The 17,057-nt window shown below is 38.4% G+C and overlaps 1 protein-coding gene across 2 annotated transcripts in view; it reads right to left on the reverse strand.

The window, feature by feature from the left end:
* Positions 1-245: 245 nt before the first annotated feature.
* Positions 246-17,057, reverse strand: part of STK3 (serine/threonine kinase 3) — a 310,598-nt gene continuing 293,786 nt past the window's right edge. For both annotated transcript variants that reach the window (XM_082432738.1, XM_082432736.1), the window contains one exon: positions 246-1,628. In XM_082432738.1, the coding sequence (XP_082288864.1) occupies positions 1,470-1,628 (159 nt within the window). In that variant the 3' untranslated portion in view covers positions 246-1,469. The remainder of the gene's footprint in view (positions 1,629-17,057) is intronic.

Consider the following 17,057-nt stretch of genomic DNA (forward strand, 5'->3'; position numbering starts at 1 on the left):
CTCCTTCCCTTGCTGTGGTGACCACCAACGTTGCAGATGGTGGAGGCTCGGTCAGCAGGGTCCCTGGGTGTGAAGGACAGGAGCAGGGCACACGAGTGACAAATAACCTGGGTTATGTTAAGTCACTGAAGGTTTAGAGTTGTTATCACTGCATAATCTAGCCTGTCCTGACTAAGATACCTTCCTTGCCTGGAAAAGACAGAATCCAGGTCATCAGTTTTAAAAAAAGATAGAGATGAAATGTGTTGGGTGGCACAGTAACATTTATTTGTCTTTATGATTTAAACATAGTAATTAAACACACAAAAGAACAAATGCTGTCAAGATGGCCATATGTAGTTTAGGAAATGACTGGTCCCGGTTCAATCATGCAAATGATCATTCAGCTTAGAAATGAGTTTCTTTTTAATGGTTTTAATCTTTTTTTTTTCAGTCCCCAAGGCTTGCACAGTTCAGTACAAATGTTTTTGCTATTTTGTTATGGTCAGGCACATGACGTTTACCAATTCCCAGGAAATAAGTGAAATCAACAAAAAAGTCTGTAACAGTTGAGCACATACTCACAGAAATAAATCTGATGAGCTTACTACAATTTGATACAGTTTAGCTATCAGACCTACACATGAAACATGAAACAATATTAACAATTACATTTGTCTTAAGGATTTATTTCTTTAAAAATATTTACCATACTTTTTTGTGCAAGGGTTCCACTGATTTCTTTGGTTTTAAACATTATAGCTCTGTATGACCTAAATATATATAGTCCTATTTGTACCAAACATCAAAATTAAAAAATTAAAATTTCAGAAGGTAAAAATGGAATTATTGCTTCAGTATAAAAAATGCCTGGCCCATTTGTGTACTATTGCTATTATTGCTTTGCTTCTATTGGAAAACTATCCTGGAAATCAAGGAATGTAAGTAACCCCATAGCTCCCTGCTTACAGTATAATTTGGTTGTACATTATCATCTATTAATATGTCCCTACCTTCACGAAAGCTATCCTGATCTTGTCCTTAAAAAACAGAACAAAGTGAAATAGCATAAATAAATAAATTTACCTAAAGGGATACAATAAATAGGCTACTAAAAGAGAATAAAGAATATTGTAACATAAAGCCCTTCGGTGCTGTACAATTAAACAATAGCTTTGGATTTTCAAGGTTTCTAAACACAGCCTTCATTTTACAACACAGTTTTAGTGCCAGTATGCAGCTGACAGATGCAGAGAAGAATGCATTTCTGCTGTTTCCATCATTTAAGAATGAAAACACAGTGGAAACAGTATTAAGTTCTGTCTTTTGGGGATTTACCTGGGTTTGTACCATCATCAGTTTTTGACTGTTGCCTGGTCATAGAGCACAAATTTTAGAGATTAAAAAAAAAAATCATAATATTCCTTCAATTCTTAGTGGTTTCTTGGTCTCCAGAATAGTCATAGAAACAAACAGAAAAGAAATTAGACTCAAAAGTTTTGCTGCCTTCTTTTCTTCGCATCCATTGCATCCAGAATGGGTTGTCTTTTCGCAGTGTATCTTTGACGAAGCTCTTCTATTTCTCTTTCCATCATGGGGTCCAGCGCTTTTAACCGCATCTGTAGTTCTTCTAAACTTAGATTTTTTAACTGGATATAGAAAAAAAAAAAAGAAGATATTAAAATAGTAAAATTATCTACAATAGGTTAAAGTCTAATGAGTTTTAGCATGAATATTTCAACTCTTTACGTCATATTTGAAATATGGCTCAACAATTAAAACAGGAATTCCTTCCCTCAAGAACCAAGAAGCCACATCTTGCAAGAACCCCAAGTAATCTGCAACGAAACAATAAAAAACTCTGCTTTTAGGAAAAAACAAATGAGAAAAATAAGCTAATAAAATGTATCTGTTTTAAAAAAGGCAGAAAGACAAATCCACCATCGTCAACAAACAGACTTTCAGGATATGTTCTGGATATATTCACTCTACTCTCTCACACCCTTGCCATCTATGGAGAGCTACGATAATCATAAACACTTGCAGAGATCACCCAAGGATGTGACAAGATTGAATACAGGTTAAATTAACCGTTCTATTCTGCATTTTACCAAATGCTTAAATTTTAAGCACTTGGTTAACCAGAAAATTAAATTATCTAGAATACTTTTACCCCAAGCATTTTGATAAGACATGGTTTTAAATTTCTGATTCAAAATATCCCAAACCTGATACAAACAGTGCTGTGTAGGTTCTGACATGGGCTTGGCCAATTTGAAAATGAAATACCTGTCACGTGTTCACTGTATATGTTATAGTTTGACAGTAATGATATGATTTGACTAAATGATACAGTTTGACTATAATGATTTAGTTTGATTATGCTAGCTTCTGGGGGCACCACTGGCACATCCTTTACTGGTTTTCTGTGTAACAACAGAAGAGAGGCCTCATGTCCTGTGTGAATGGGGCATAAGATCTGTTCTACATAACAGGATCTGTGGCATCCGGAGCTTTACTGTATTTACTTACATGTCAAAACAGCAAGATATGGATTATCTCCAGAGAAACATTTTAGGGATATTGCCTCAGGGCCTATAGGATGCCCTGAAATATATAACCTAACACCTGGGCTTTTTATCTTATTAACATTTAAAAAAAATCTAACACTCTGTCTCCTTCAGAAACTATTAAAGCAATGGTGGCAGACAGGTGATTTTTTAAAAGTCTGTTAAAGCAAAATGATCTACTATTTGCTATTACATACTCAGCATCTTGGTAGGTGTTGTAAGGGAAGCATAGAAGTACTAAACTATTTCCTTGCCTTAGAAACTTACAAATTAGTTTGAAGGGTAAGATTAGCAACTATAAATATTTAGGGACTTATGCCAGACCCTATACAATTAAGCCCTATTGTATGTGGTACAGATTATAGTGACAGGTTCTTAACTCAAATCCGTGACTAAGCTTCTCATGTGAAAAATTCTGCATGTTCATGTGTACATTTTCCTGGGAAAAGCATCCATTGGTTTTTGTTTTTTTAAAAAACAGATTCCCAACAAAAAAGAGAGGAGCCTTGCTATAAATTTAATGGAGACATGATTCCCTTTAGGGAGCAGGGACTATGCTGGTCCTTGGAAACGGGGATACCTCAGGGCAGTGAGCGGGGCCCTGAGAGGAGGGCCTGCTGTGCTGAGGAGGAAGAACTAATAAGGACAGAAAACTAGACAGAAAACTAGGAGCTGGTGGGGTCCTGGAAGCCAGCCAAAGCCAGGTTTGGACTTCAGGGAGCCATGATCAACTTTGGAGCAGGAAATTACATGAGAGTAATCCAGACTCGGTTTTAATATGATAACACTTGCAGCTTGTATTTTGTTTTCAGAAGAGAACTGTCTTTGGTTACTTTATAAGCCAAGCCAGAAAACACTCTCATGACCTTACAGTCACATGGCAATCTTAACCAAAAGTAGCATTGTTCAGCTTGATCCTCCAACTTACTCATCATACCTGGCCCTAAGTGACCCTTGGTTCCCAAAATCAAATCCATTCTCAACTGAAAAAGGTTTGTCACCACTGAGGATACTGAAAAGAATGAGTCAGAGACTGAAGAAATGCAGAAGAGGAGTTCCAAGAATATAAGAATGACAGTGTTATGGGAGAGAGGGCATTGGCTCCCAGGGTGATGACTCTGAAGGTGACTACCACTTGCTTTGGTGTATAAGAAGTTCTGGTATATATCTAAAATATGCCCTGTTATTTTTTAGTCAAACATCATTAAAAAAAAAAAACCCTAGCTTATTATATTATATACTATTATATACATGTATATAGAAAGCATAGTATTATATTATTACATACTTCATTAATTTTTTTAACATCTTTATTGGAGTATAATTGCTTTACAATGGTGTGTTAGTTTCTGCTGTAATTAATTGTTTTTTAAAATAAATTTATTTATTTATTTTTTTTGGGTGTTTTGGGTCTTTGTTGCTGCACGTGGGCTTTCTCTAGTTTGCGGCGAGCGGGGTCTACTCTTTGTTGTGGTGTGCGGGCTTCTCATTGTGGTGGCTTCTTTTGTTGCAGAGCACGGGCTCTAGGCATACGGGCTTCAGTAGTTGTGGCACTTGGGCTCAGCAGTTGTGGCTTGCCAGATCTAGAGCACAGACTCAGTAGTTGTGGCGCACGGGCTTAGTTGCTCCGCGGCATGTGGGACCTTCCCGGACCAGGGCTCGAACCCGTGTCCCCTGCATTGGCAGGCGGATTCTTAACCACTGAGCCACCAGGGAAGTCCTGTAATTAATTTTTAATGGAAGTATTAATCTGTTATTTGATCACTATTGTTCAAATCACTGTGGGGATAAAGAATAAGCTAACAGGGAATCTTGAAACTTTCTGTGATAGTGAGATGAAGGGCCAATAGAGACCACACACAGCCACGTATCACTGAGAAAGACAAGGCTGAGTGCCGTCTACATAAGATCCAATTCCACTTTGTCTCTATTTTAGCCTATGTTATCTTTCTTATCTCTGAATTTCTATATAACATTCAAAATTTAAAGACCACCATTTAGTATTTGATTCTAGACTCATGGACTATTTTATAATTGATTTTTTATGCATGGGTTTCACGTCTACCCCCAGGTATTCCAAAAATATTTAAACTTTAGAGCTTGTATACATACCTAGAAACTATTAAACTATACTGCTAAATATGAAGACACAAAGGTGGGTAGATAAACAGGAATACAGAATAAATGACTCAAAGGAATGGGTTACACTATAATTAGGAGACATAACATCATACAAAGCAAACAATTTTTGCACTAAATATCTTATAAATACCTTATACTATCTTACTGGGGCAAACTGCCAATAGTTTATAAATATTATACTAAAGGAATGGACTGAATTCAGAGAAAGAAGCTACTTAGAAGAAAAATTTTTCTTCTCTAATAGACTTTTATATTATCAATATGCAGAATTTGTGAAAAACAGGTCTGTGATACTAGAGAACCATCAGTTGGCATTGTTAGGGAATTAGGTGTTCCAATAAGTAAATTCATGAAGTATCTAAATCTTAGTTCTTTAAGTGATAAGACTGTTTCAACCATTTTTAACAGAAAATCTTTATAAAGTATTTTACAGATTATGCTGCCTTCTAAAGCAGGACCTAAAACAACCTTTCCTTATGATGAATCATCATTATTAATATCTATGACTAATCTATACCATGTATTAATTTCCTCTCTTCTTTTTGGCTTTTTATCTTCATTTGAGGGAAAGCTATGAGCTCCTTTCTTTGCCATCATTGAGTGGATATCCTCTCTCTCTACTCCAAGTCTGTTCACTTATTGCAAACCAGAAAGGCAATTCAACAGTCCTATAAGGCATTAGACTAAATAAGAATAAACAGCTTCTGAGTGACAGCTCGAGGCTACTTTAGGAAAGACAGAGCATGGCTTTATTGCTGAAGCTTGTTATACCTGTTTTGCGTGTGTGTGTGTTGTGTGTGTGTGTTTAAAATTTAACTTCATATTTGTGGCTGTATAAGGTCGAGGTTACAGGAAATCTGACTTCGACTACATGAGATACATACATAGTTATGTTTTCTGGTGGGCCATCCGAGAACTTCAGAGGATTCATTTATTAAAACATTTATTGATATTTTCTACGGACCAAGCACTGAAGATGCAGAGATGAATAGAACACTACCCCACAAAGAGCTTGCAATCTAGCTGGCAAGACAGGTCCATGCACAGCTAACTCACTAGTGGAGGAGAGAGCTGAGAAGTCAGGAAACAGGACAGGGGAGAAGGGTAACAGCGTGAGCAGAGACGTACAAGGCACACAAATGCCTGGCATCTTTCGAGATGTCAGCTGACTGCTGGGATGTAGGAAGGATCCATGGGGGAGGGGATTAGGAGAGGAAAGAGAGGAGAGGCCAGATGACTAAGGGCCTTAAGTGTGTTGCTACAAACTTTCTGTAGAAAAGAAAGAAATGTTTGATAATTTTGAGCATAATTGGTGCTCAAAACATGATCATATATGAATGAGCTTTAGAAAAATATCTCCAATAGCAGGTAGAGAAAATGGATTGCCATGGGGGAAAAATGGAGGCAGGAAGACCTGTTAGCGGGTTCAACAGTCTACTCAGAGGATGAGTCTTGAACCAGGAAAATGGAAGTGGAGACTGAGAAGAAGAGAGGGATTGGAGAGTCTTGAAAATATCAATACAATTGATAGGGCTTTCTTTGTTCACTGACTGATTATGAAGGGCCAGAAAGAAGGAAGGGTTAAGGATGATTCTGGCTTCAAGCTGGGGTCATGGGGTAGAGACTGATACCATTAATAAGGTAGGGGAGTTAATGGCATCAAGGTAGAGATATCAGATATGGATTATAATTTGGGGTTTTGGAACTCAGGAGAAAGATTCAAGCTGAAGACACAGACTTAGGGAATCATCAGCATTTAGTTTATAACTGAAGCTCTTGATGAGGATAAGATTATCCAGGAAAAGATGATTTTCTCCCTGATCTTACAATCTGCCTATGATATCCAACAGAAAATAACCCCCAAACCTTAACATTTGTGGTCAGAGGCTTTTCTTATTTTGTCAACAGAACAGAAATAGCCATATATTCCTAAATAACTCTAGATTATGGTGTCATCTAGACTAAAAAAAAGTGAGGATGGGGCTTCCCTGGTGGCACAGTGGTTAAGAATCCGCCTGCCAATGCAGGGGACACGGGTTCGAGCCCTCGTCTGGGAAGATCCCACATGCCACGGAGCAGCTGGGCCCGTGCGCCACAACTGCTGAGCCTGCGCGTCTGGAGCCTGTGCTCCACAGCAGGAGAGGCTGCGATAGTGAGAGGCCCGCGCACCGCGATGAGGAGTGGCCCCCGCTCGCCGCATCTAGAGAAAGCCCTCGCACAGAAACGAAGACCCAACACAGCCATAAATAAATAAATTAATTAATAAATTAAAAAAAAAAAGTGAGGTTAACTGGTAAAAATTTCCACTTCTTATAAAAATGGGTATGATTTATAGATATGAACGTCTGGTTGAGTTTTGACTTCCAGTTAAGCCCTAATAACATATTTAGCACTCTGTGTTTCTGTAGCTATCAAGGCTCCCACAGGCATAAAAATGGTTTGGGGTGGGAAACATGGCAGAAGCAGCTTTTTCAATCTCTTGGGAAACAGTACTCTCGATGCCTTGGTAGTAAAATGATGCGCAAACCAGATAACAATTTATACAGACTCATGATGATAAAAATGACCCTATAGTACCATACAATCCACTACCACCCTTTTAAAATACTAATCAAATTAAAACAATTCTGAGAGCTAATAAGGATAATATCAGAAGAAAAAGTTGAGCTTCCTGAACTAATATCAATATTGCTGTGATGAAAATTTCCTTCACTAAAATCAAGTTTCTTGAAAATATTTATAAAGAGCAAGATGGAAATCCCTTCAGAATTACGTTTATGGATTAATAGAGCTTGTGGTAAATCAACTTGAATTTACATTTTTTTTTATATAGGAAAGAAATGTTACTTATGAACCCTCTTTCTACATGGAATACAAAGTAGCTGTATTACCATAACTATAAGCCAGTTGACTAATTCCAAAATAAATGCAGAGTAAACTAGTGTTGTAGTATCAAGTCTTCTATATTTGTCAGGGTTTAGAATTTGGTTAAGTCAAATAAATAAAAGAATTTTAGAACATGCATACATTGTGGTTTTTACTGTATACGAAAAATGTACAAAAATGAATAACTCATCTGGAAATGACTTTTATATGTTATAGGCTAATTCTATTTAACAAAATTTAGTTTTGAACTTAATGACAAAATATAACTTGCACAACTAACAATGATTCTTAAATCTTCAGGCCTTAACACAGTTAAAGAATGTTGTAGTTTGACAACCTTTACAAACATTGAGGACACATGACTTGGCTAAGTGACCAAATAAGCTGCCATGCAGTAAGAGGAAAAACTCGAATGCGGAGACAGAGCCCACAGCTGCTTCAAAAACAGAGTCACAGAAAAAGCGATGAGTTTTAGAACAATATTGTTTCATTACTTGAGAAACTTTTTTTTCTATTCATAAGAATGTTTGCTCTTCTTGGCCATTTGAAATGACAGATATCAGGGGGCAAGACATATTAATAAAAGCAGAGAATAAAATCAATTTCCATAAAAGGGTTTAAACGGAGATTGGGTATATTGAATCACAGGGGCCTGAGAGAAACACATTTTGAGATCTGGGATTATTAAAAGTCATTGCACATGACTAAGTCATTTGTTTAGCAGAAACATGAACTATAAAGTTGGGTTGAGTTAAGCCTCACAGAATCTCACTGCAAAAGAGAACCTTAGAGATGATCTACTCTAACTTCCTTAGCTTAGGTGAGGAAATGAGAGCTAGCTTGCTCAAAGTTACCTTCCTGGTTAATGGCAGAGACATGACCTGACCCTTAGGTCAACGCTGTTTTTTATTATACCAAGTCTGATATTCTTAATCTAGCACGGCCAGAGAGTTCAACAAGTTCAGTCACCACAGATTTGGAGGTGTGCTGCTAATAATAATTAGCAGCTTTTCAATACTTCTCATAGAGTTCAGAAATAATTCTAATTATTAAAAGTTTGAACTGTCAGAATTATCTATGGGTTGATTTAATCTTGTTTTCTATCTTAACTTCTCACATTACAGAGTTACTTATGCTACTGTTTTATGTAAGAGCTAGTAAGTGAGTTTTCAATCTGAATACCTATATTGGGTTTTCTTTTTTTAAGGGATACTGAAAAATATAATATTTTTGGATCTTGATCTGTAATCTTCTTACCTCCTGGATTAAAATGTGATAATCTAGGACTGTTATTAACAAAATGAGCTGCTTACTCAAGCTGTCACTCATACGCCAAACTGTACTAATTTTCAAACAAAATGTTGACTCCCATTAAAATGTAGTTTTGACTTTTTCATTTAACTTATAAACAAGTATCCATCCACTCATCTATCTAATTATTATTCTTTAAAAATTTGGGGTTTTTCTTAGATTCTTTAACTTATTTTAAACTTTTTATAAGAGCTGGGAGATCCTAGTTTACTGGCCTGAAGCTTAAAGAAGATAGCCATTCTATCTTTTGCTGAACTTCTGCAGTTTATTTCATTTTAAAAGACTGCTGTATAGAAATGTCAAGTGCGGTATTTTCTATTCACTGTGGCCTTCATAGCTGAATACTTAAAAAACCATTTTCCCTTTCAGTTCAGGTTGAAGACCGAAGAAGTTTCTCAGCAGCACACCCCCCAATCTGTGGTGACTGAACTTGTTGAACTCTCTGGCCGTGCTAGATTAAGAATATCAGACTTGGTATAATAAAAAACAGCGTTGACCTAAGGGTCGGGTCATGTCTCTGCCATTAACCAGGAGGGTAACTTTGAGCAAGCTAGCTCTCATTTCCGCACCTAGACTAAGGAAGTTAGAGTAGATCATCTCTAAGGTTCTCTTTTGCAGTGAGATTCTGTGAGGCTTAACTCAACCCAACTTTATAGTTCATGTTTCTGCTAAACAAATGACTTAGTCATGTGCAATGACTTTTAATAATCCCAGATCTCAAAATGTGTTTCTCTCAGGCCCCTGTGATTCAATATACCCAATCTCCGTTTAAACCCTTTTATGGAAATTGATTTTATTCTCTGCTTTTATTAATATGTCTTGCCCCCTGATATCTGTCATTTCAAATGGCCAAGAAGAGCAAACATTCTTATGACTAGATCAGGAAGAGCTGTCAGTAAAATTAAGTAAGAAGGAATTATTTTCCAAAACAATTTCATCTTAAAAGCTGTAAGGGGGGAACACTCAGATTTCTACATTATTTTGTTTTGTCAAAAATAGTCCTAATTACATGAGGGCTTTTTAAAAAGTCTTAATTTCAAAAAATAGCAGAAACAGGATCATGAAGTTTCAAAATGCTTAAATGTGATAACATTTCAAGACTTAATGGGTCTACGAGTTGCTGGTATAATCAGTCTGTCAAATGAGATAACCATCACAATGAAACAAATGGTCTTACATGTTAACGTTAACACATTTAGTCAAAGAGTCAATCAAAAAACCCGTGTATAAGGTTTGCTGTGTTTACTGGGAAAACAAACTCTTCCTAGCAACTGTTTAAATAAATCTCACAGATGCTACAGACCTTATTAGTGGCCTGTGATTAAAAAAATATGGACTGCTAATACTGTATCCTGACTCATCCATTTCCCCATCTGCTAGCAATTCTAACAATACGAACTAGCAACAGAATGGCTAACAACAATAATTTTCTATGGCAATTTTGATGCTGAATTGCCTATAGCGTTTTGTAAGATTTACCAGTGCATGCCTCAAACTGTTTTGAGTTGTTTGTGGCCTGGAGCGACATACTCCTTTTCCCCCTAATACTCCACTTTAGCTCAAATTTTTACTGTGTTGAACAGAATCTGGTTTGGTTTTACAGAACACTATTCATGGAGGCTGCCACAGTCATTTTACTAACAATGAGACGGGAGACACACCAAAGTACTAGCAAAAGTCCAGTCAAGTCCACTGGTTAGTTCAGATATCTATGAACAGGTAAGGGGCCTTCTGCTAAGCAACAGGGATAATAGGTAGCACTTAAAAGTTAAAAAAAAAAAATTAAAACATCAATACATTATGGAATTTCCTGATTTAATTTCTGGCACTGAGAAGAATACAATAAAAGAGTTCTCAAGTCAATGAACTTGGAAGCTTTCTTAAAGAAACCCTACATATACATTTAAAACTAATGAAGAGAGTGATAATTTCAGACTCTTGACACATTATAGAAGGAAGGCTGAATTCCTCACCGTACACGTTCTTAAAATCTACATTAACATTAAATCTACTGGCAGAGCCTTCTTCCTCAAATAGACACTATTTACCTATCTGGATGGAAGATTGTACATGTAACCCTGTTCTGAGCTGAGTGGCCCCTGTCTATGGCTGAATGACTGAACGACTACAAAATATTCTGGGATTGTAACTGGAAACTGCATTAAGCGTCTGTTTAACCTCAGAGCATCTATGGTAAATTGAAGACATTTAGATTTTTTCATTCCCAAGGAAAAGGGAGAACATCGTTTCTTGTGGCTATCAATGGAGGAGAAGGGGAAAGTGCCGATTTTTGATCATTTACAAGGGGCCAGACACTATCCTAGGTCCTGTGCATTAAGTCATTTAATCCTAACAGTCACTTTATGGGGTAGATATTACCAACTCCCTTTTATAGGTGAGGACACTCAGAGACCAAGTGACCCACCCTAGGTCCGATAGCTGGCGGTGCCTACACAGGCACTCAAAGACAACATCGAATCCACCCACATAAGTTTGGATTAGAGCCTAGTGAGAACAATTTCTTAGGTCTCCCAAGAACTACAAAAGCACTTCAAAGGCCAATTATCAAATAAAAGAGTTTTTTTTTATTAACAGATTGTTTATAGATTAAAAATAGGGAAACATTTAAAAAATCCCACCTTTCCTCCCAGATTGTACCTCGTGGAGTATTTTACTTAAAAGATATTAATGTATTTTAGCTATAATTGGCCTTATGAAATAAGTATGTATATGTTTATTAAGCATTTTTCTATTTAATCAGCTCTCTAGAAATATAAACACATTTCTGCGTAGCCCTTTGGGATAGATGCCATAATTTTATCAATAAAAAGAGATATGCTGTGACAAAACTAACATGATGTCCACCTGACAAAGAAGCAAGACTGCCTGTGTCCATTCAGACTGTCCCATAGTTGGTCTGATGTGTTATTTTGCTTGGATCCAGCACTGAGCTACAAGCTGATGGGCGTTACTATAGTTATCTTGTCCTACAGAAATCTGAGCCACCCGTAGAAAAAAAAAGAACGATGAAATTTCAGTTGCATTCCTCAATGGCAATTGAATACCCATTCCTTTTATGTTTTTCAGTTTCTAGTAAGTAGTTTTGCCTGCTAAAAATATCAGGAAAAACTTAATTCATGCATAACTCTGCTATACTGTAAGCAGCTAAAAAGTTCTAGGCCCAGAGCAACAAAATCTGAGTAACGCGAAACCAACTACTAATTAAATCTTTCCAGATCAATTAAGGGGCAGATGGAAAAGCTCTATTAGTTTTGATTCCTTATTTCGGTGATTCTGATTAACACTTTGAATAATTGTTTTTTTTACTGAATTGCTGTTTATTTATTTATTTAAAAATTTATTTTATTTATTTATTTTTGGCTGTGTTGGGTCTTCGTTGCTGCGCGCGGGCTTTCTGCAGTTGCGGCGAGCGGGGGCTACTCTTCGTTGTGGTTCGCAGGCTGCTCATTGGGGTGGCTTCTCTTGTTGCGGAGCACGGGGCTCTAGGCGCATGGGCTCAGTAGCTGTGGCTTTGCAGGCTCAGTAGTTGTGGCACAAGGGCTCAGTAGTTGTGGCTTGAAGGCTCTAGAGCGCAAGCTCAGTAGTTGTGACACATGGGCTTAGCTGCTCCGCGGCATGTGGGATCTTCCCGGACCACGGCTCGAACCCGTGTCCCCTGCATTGGCAGGGGGATTCTTAACCACTGAGCCACCAGGGAAGTCCCAGGTCACTTTTCATTGTTGAAAGTCCAGACCAATTACAAACTTCAATCTCATATTAAATATAAATCTCATCCCTCCCCTCAGTACGGGCTTGCACAGAAAGACCAAGAGACTGGCAGGAAGGGATGTTATCTGCACCCAGAACCTTCTCCCCCACCTCTTTTCAATCTCAAGGTCTACTTCTTCTCTGGTGTTAGGAGCTGGGAAAGAGGGAAGGATCTTTTGACATAAATGGTTGCTTGTCAGCTGGGGAGACGTTTCCCTGGCCCTGCTCTGGCTTGATTCCTGGTGCTGGAGGGCAGAAGGGGTGTGTATGGATTTCTGATGTGGTGGTCGGTATTACCCTGGTGCTCACCTCTCTTGAGGAGGGGCAGCTCCCTGGGTGGGGTATTGTCTCCTCTGGCCTGGAAACCCCCTCAGTAGCATTCTGACTTCTGATCACCTTTTTTAGAGCCACAGAGATTGCAGAGGTTCTTTTCTACACTCTCCAGGGGCCACCAGGACCTAAGGAAGGGGAGAGGTCCCTTAGTCTCTTCTTTCCTAGAACACTACACCGTGGTCCTTAGTAATTCTGCAGGCCTTGGCTCTGCCAACAGAAGTCTTTGGGAAAGAAGCAGACATCCATGTTAATAGACCCTCCAGACTCCCAGGAACTTGCTCACTGAACTCTGCTCTAGTGGCAGGCACATCAGTGGGTCTGCAAGTTCAACCAGCTTAGCAAGCAACTGGCTGGGACACCAGAGGCCAGTCTGCCTTTCCTGTAGGCACGCCGATCACTATGAATGGCTCTCTGGAAGTGCCCCCACCTCCACCTTTAATCTAAGCAAGAAGAGAGCTACTTTCTTCCCCTTCCACTAGACCGCCAGATTGTGAATTACATTAGGATAGGAACTTCTGCAAACAGCTGCATCCCCAGTGCCTAGAACACTGCCTGGAACATAGCAGGTACCTAATAAATATATACTGAATGAATGAAAAATGGTGGGGCTCTTAGCAAACCCTGCAGGGAGGTGTCTGGTCTCAATCGTTGGTGGCCCTCTTTAGAATATGGGATACGTAGCGCCTGCTGTTTTTGGTTGTGGACAACAGCGCTCGTGTGTGGCAATAGGAAAAGTCCCTTTCAACGTTATGGTACATATCCGTTAACTCTAAAAAAAGAAAAAAAGTGTGTGTGGGATCAAGCAGGCGCACTTGCAACTGAAGAAAAGCAAAAAGAGTATCTGGGAAAACCAGAGATATTACCCAGCATATTTCATTTATTTCACTATAGGATAGGCCCATGCTCCATTACATGTTTATTCTGCGTGTCTGGTAATATATTTAATTTTGATTTCGACTCATTCTTCTCTTAGAAAAATGGCTTCTGTCAAAAAATTCTTCAGAATGATAATAAATACCATAGTTTACTCCTTTGGCAAACATGCATGGAATGAAGTGCTCTGGGAGGACATAATTCTTACTAATATCCCTGAGTGCATACAACCGTTTATACAATTTTCTGCTGCAGTGATACCACAATACTTATCCTGACAATTTAAATTATGTCTATCTTCATACCATAAAGATGCAAAATTTACTTTGCCCACCTATAGAAAGGGTTTTAAAATAAAATAGAGGTCAGCTGAAAACCACAAACCATGAAACTCAGACTGTATTACATGATTTTTTAAAACAGTGAAGCAACACCTACAAATCAACAGGATTCCTAATACTTTAGTTTTGAGGCATCTAAATCCGTAGTTCTTTTAAGACACCATAGAATAAGAATCATGGTCTGATAGCTACTTATGAAAACATAAACTCATAATATGGTAAAAAGTTTTTTAAAAACTTAAAGAGTAACAATAAATTTTGATCACAGTGCCTCATCCTTAGTTGCCACATGAGATTTAGAAAATAAAATTTACCAAAAAGGAAACATTTTAACATAATCATCAATTTTAGAATGGCATGATTTGTGACTGAAACAGTATTTTTAATTTCCCAAACAAAGGTACAGATTCAATTAAAAACCCACAAAGAAATTCAGGAATTTAAAAGGATAGGGGGAAGAAAAAAGGATAGGAAGGCTCCTATGAAAATGTTAAAAAATAAAACCGCTGCCTACTTTAATAACAATCAGTCTTGCGCAAACTTAAAAGCAAAACCACCAAGTGAATAAAACAGAAGCTGATAGCTTCTGCCCTTATCCTTTCATTAATAGTCGTTTTAATACATGTTCATAAGTGCTATTAATTTAAAGTAAAAGAAAATATAAAATGAGACTAAGTGAAAATAAAATTGGCTAATCATTATTATCTTTTAAATGTTTATTTATTTATTTATGGCTGCGTTGGGTCTTCGCTGCTGCACGTGGGCTTTCTCTAGCTGCAGTGAGCGGGGGCTACTCTTTGTTGCGGTGCGCGGGCTTCTCATTGCAGTGGCTTCTCTTGCTGCAGAGCATGGGGTCTAGGTAAGCTGGTTTCAGTAGCTGCGGCACGTGGGCTCGGTAGTTGTGGCTCCTGGGCTCTACAGCGCAGGCTCAGTAGTTGTGGCACACGGGCTTAGCTGCTCCGTGGCATGTGGAATCTTCCCGGACCAGGGCTCAAACCCAGGTCCCCTGCCTGGGCAGGCAGCTTCTTAACCACTGCGCCACCAGGGAAGTCCCAAAATTGGCTAATTATTAGCTTAAATTTATCTTATGAAGGAGGCATCAACTTTCAAATGTAAATATGAATGTTTCAAACTTTCAACTTTCTGGTGTGGGGAGAGGACAGTAGTGTTTGTGAGTTACGTCATCATCTTAGACTGGACGACTAATATGTATAAATCACCGAAAATAAAGATGAGAAAGTAATATGCCAGTGTCATTTACAAACAAAATAGCTTAGAGTAAAAGTTTACTGCAAACTAAAAATTTCACACTTAGATGCCTATAGTAAGTGAATTTTCCACAAAGTCTTTTTTAAAAAAATGAGAATGGCACCAAGTCAAATTTTTAAAAATTGTTTTTGTTATCAACTAATTTAACAGAGAACATGGCATCAAAATTAAATCTGTAATACCACCTTGTAAAATGAGCGTGCTCCCAAATGTTCCCAGAACTTTTCAGCACTGAGCTGAACCAAGCTGCCACCTGTCTCAGATGCAACAAGACTTCTGGCTTGATCTTCCCTTGAGCCAAACACCTCTTTCTGAGTGGACTCTCTACCAGGGTGGACACGAAAGCAGAGGCAGAGAACTGTGACTGAGGGGACTTCATGACGATTGGATAGTCTCCCTTTGCATCTACTGGGAAGCCAGGAGACTGTGGTCACTAGTGGAAACTTGGGGATCAGAATTTGAGCTTTGGTTCGAATAATATACATTAATATAATGTAGTTATGCTAGTAAATCTTTACATTTTATTTTTCAGTATGAAATTTCAGCTCAGTCTTAAAAAGTCCAATTTTAATAAGGATAAAAGGAAAAATGCACCTTTAATTACTGACCAAATAAACGACACACTGTTGGTTTACCTCCTGTGGAAAAGTAACAAAAAAGCTATGTGGCTGTTAAATCCAATGTGCTCATGAGGAACTTTCTACAAGATGTTGTTAGCGAGTGACTGACATATGCTGTTATTCAGAGTAGCTAATCCACTTGGATCATTATTCTGAAATTATTTGGTATTAACATACAGTATCATGTAGCTCCCAATCCTGAATAAATGACCTAACAGACTGAGTGACTAGTGCCTGGTACCAACAGATGCCAGAATCCTCCATGGCGTTCTTATACAAGAATATCATGAGTGAAATTTCCTTCGCCTTATTAGATTCAGAGTGGACGTGCAATACCAGAAAGCATGAAGCAGTTTTGAAAAATACTGCGCACAAAGGAATTACTTTCAAATGAACTCAAAAACTGCAGTCTATTCTACACTACACTGCCCATTTCCGGATTCCCACAACATCCAGCCTGTTTTCAGTTATGAACATCCGCTTGAACAAACTTCTTCGTGCCACAGTTCTTTCAACTAAAGAGCATGGTCCTGTCACTGTTAGGCCCATCCCCAGGCCTGCTGCCAGCAGCCCCCGCATTTCTTCTACTCACTGGCAGCTGTGAGAAATGGGCATGGGCCCGAGCCTGGCTATCCCCTCACAGGTGTGTCCACTGCCTCATCTCACCCGGGCTCGCTGCCAGCCTTTTAAGCAGACCACTCTCACTCTCAGCCCGCCTGATACTCAGAACAGACAGCTGTGCTGAACCACGGTGGCCAAGGAGAGAGGCATATTGAGGCAGCTGCAGATTTTGCTAGCTCATATTGAGGCAGCTGCAGATTTTGCTAGCTATCTCCTCATTTTTCAATCACCAGAAATTTTGTCTTTCATTAGCCTTTAATGAGTATCATCCTGAATGATGCCACCTAGTAATAGAGAGGGCAGATTTCCCACTAGTCTGTTTTGCTAGACTGACAGCAGAAGTT

Source organism: Balaenoptera physalus, assembly GCF_965194825.1.
Source record: "Balaenoptera physalus genome assembly, chromosome: 17".
Lineage (NCBI taxonomy): Eukaryota > Metazoa > Chordata > Mammalia > Artiodactyla > Balaenopteridae > Balaenoptera > Balaenoptera physalus.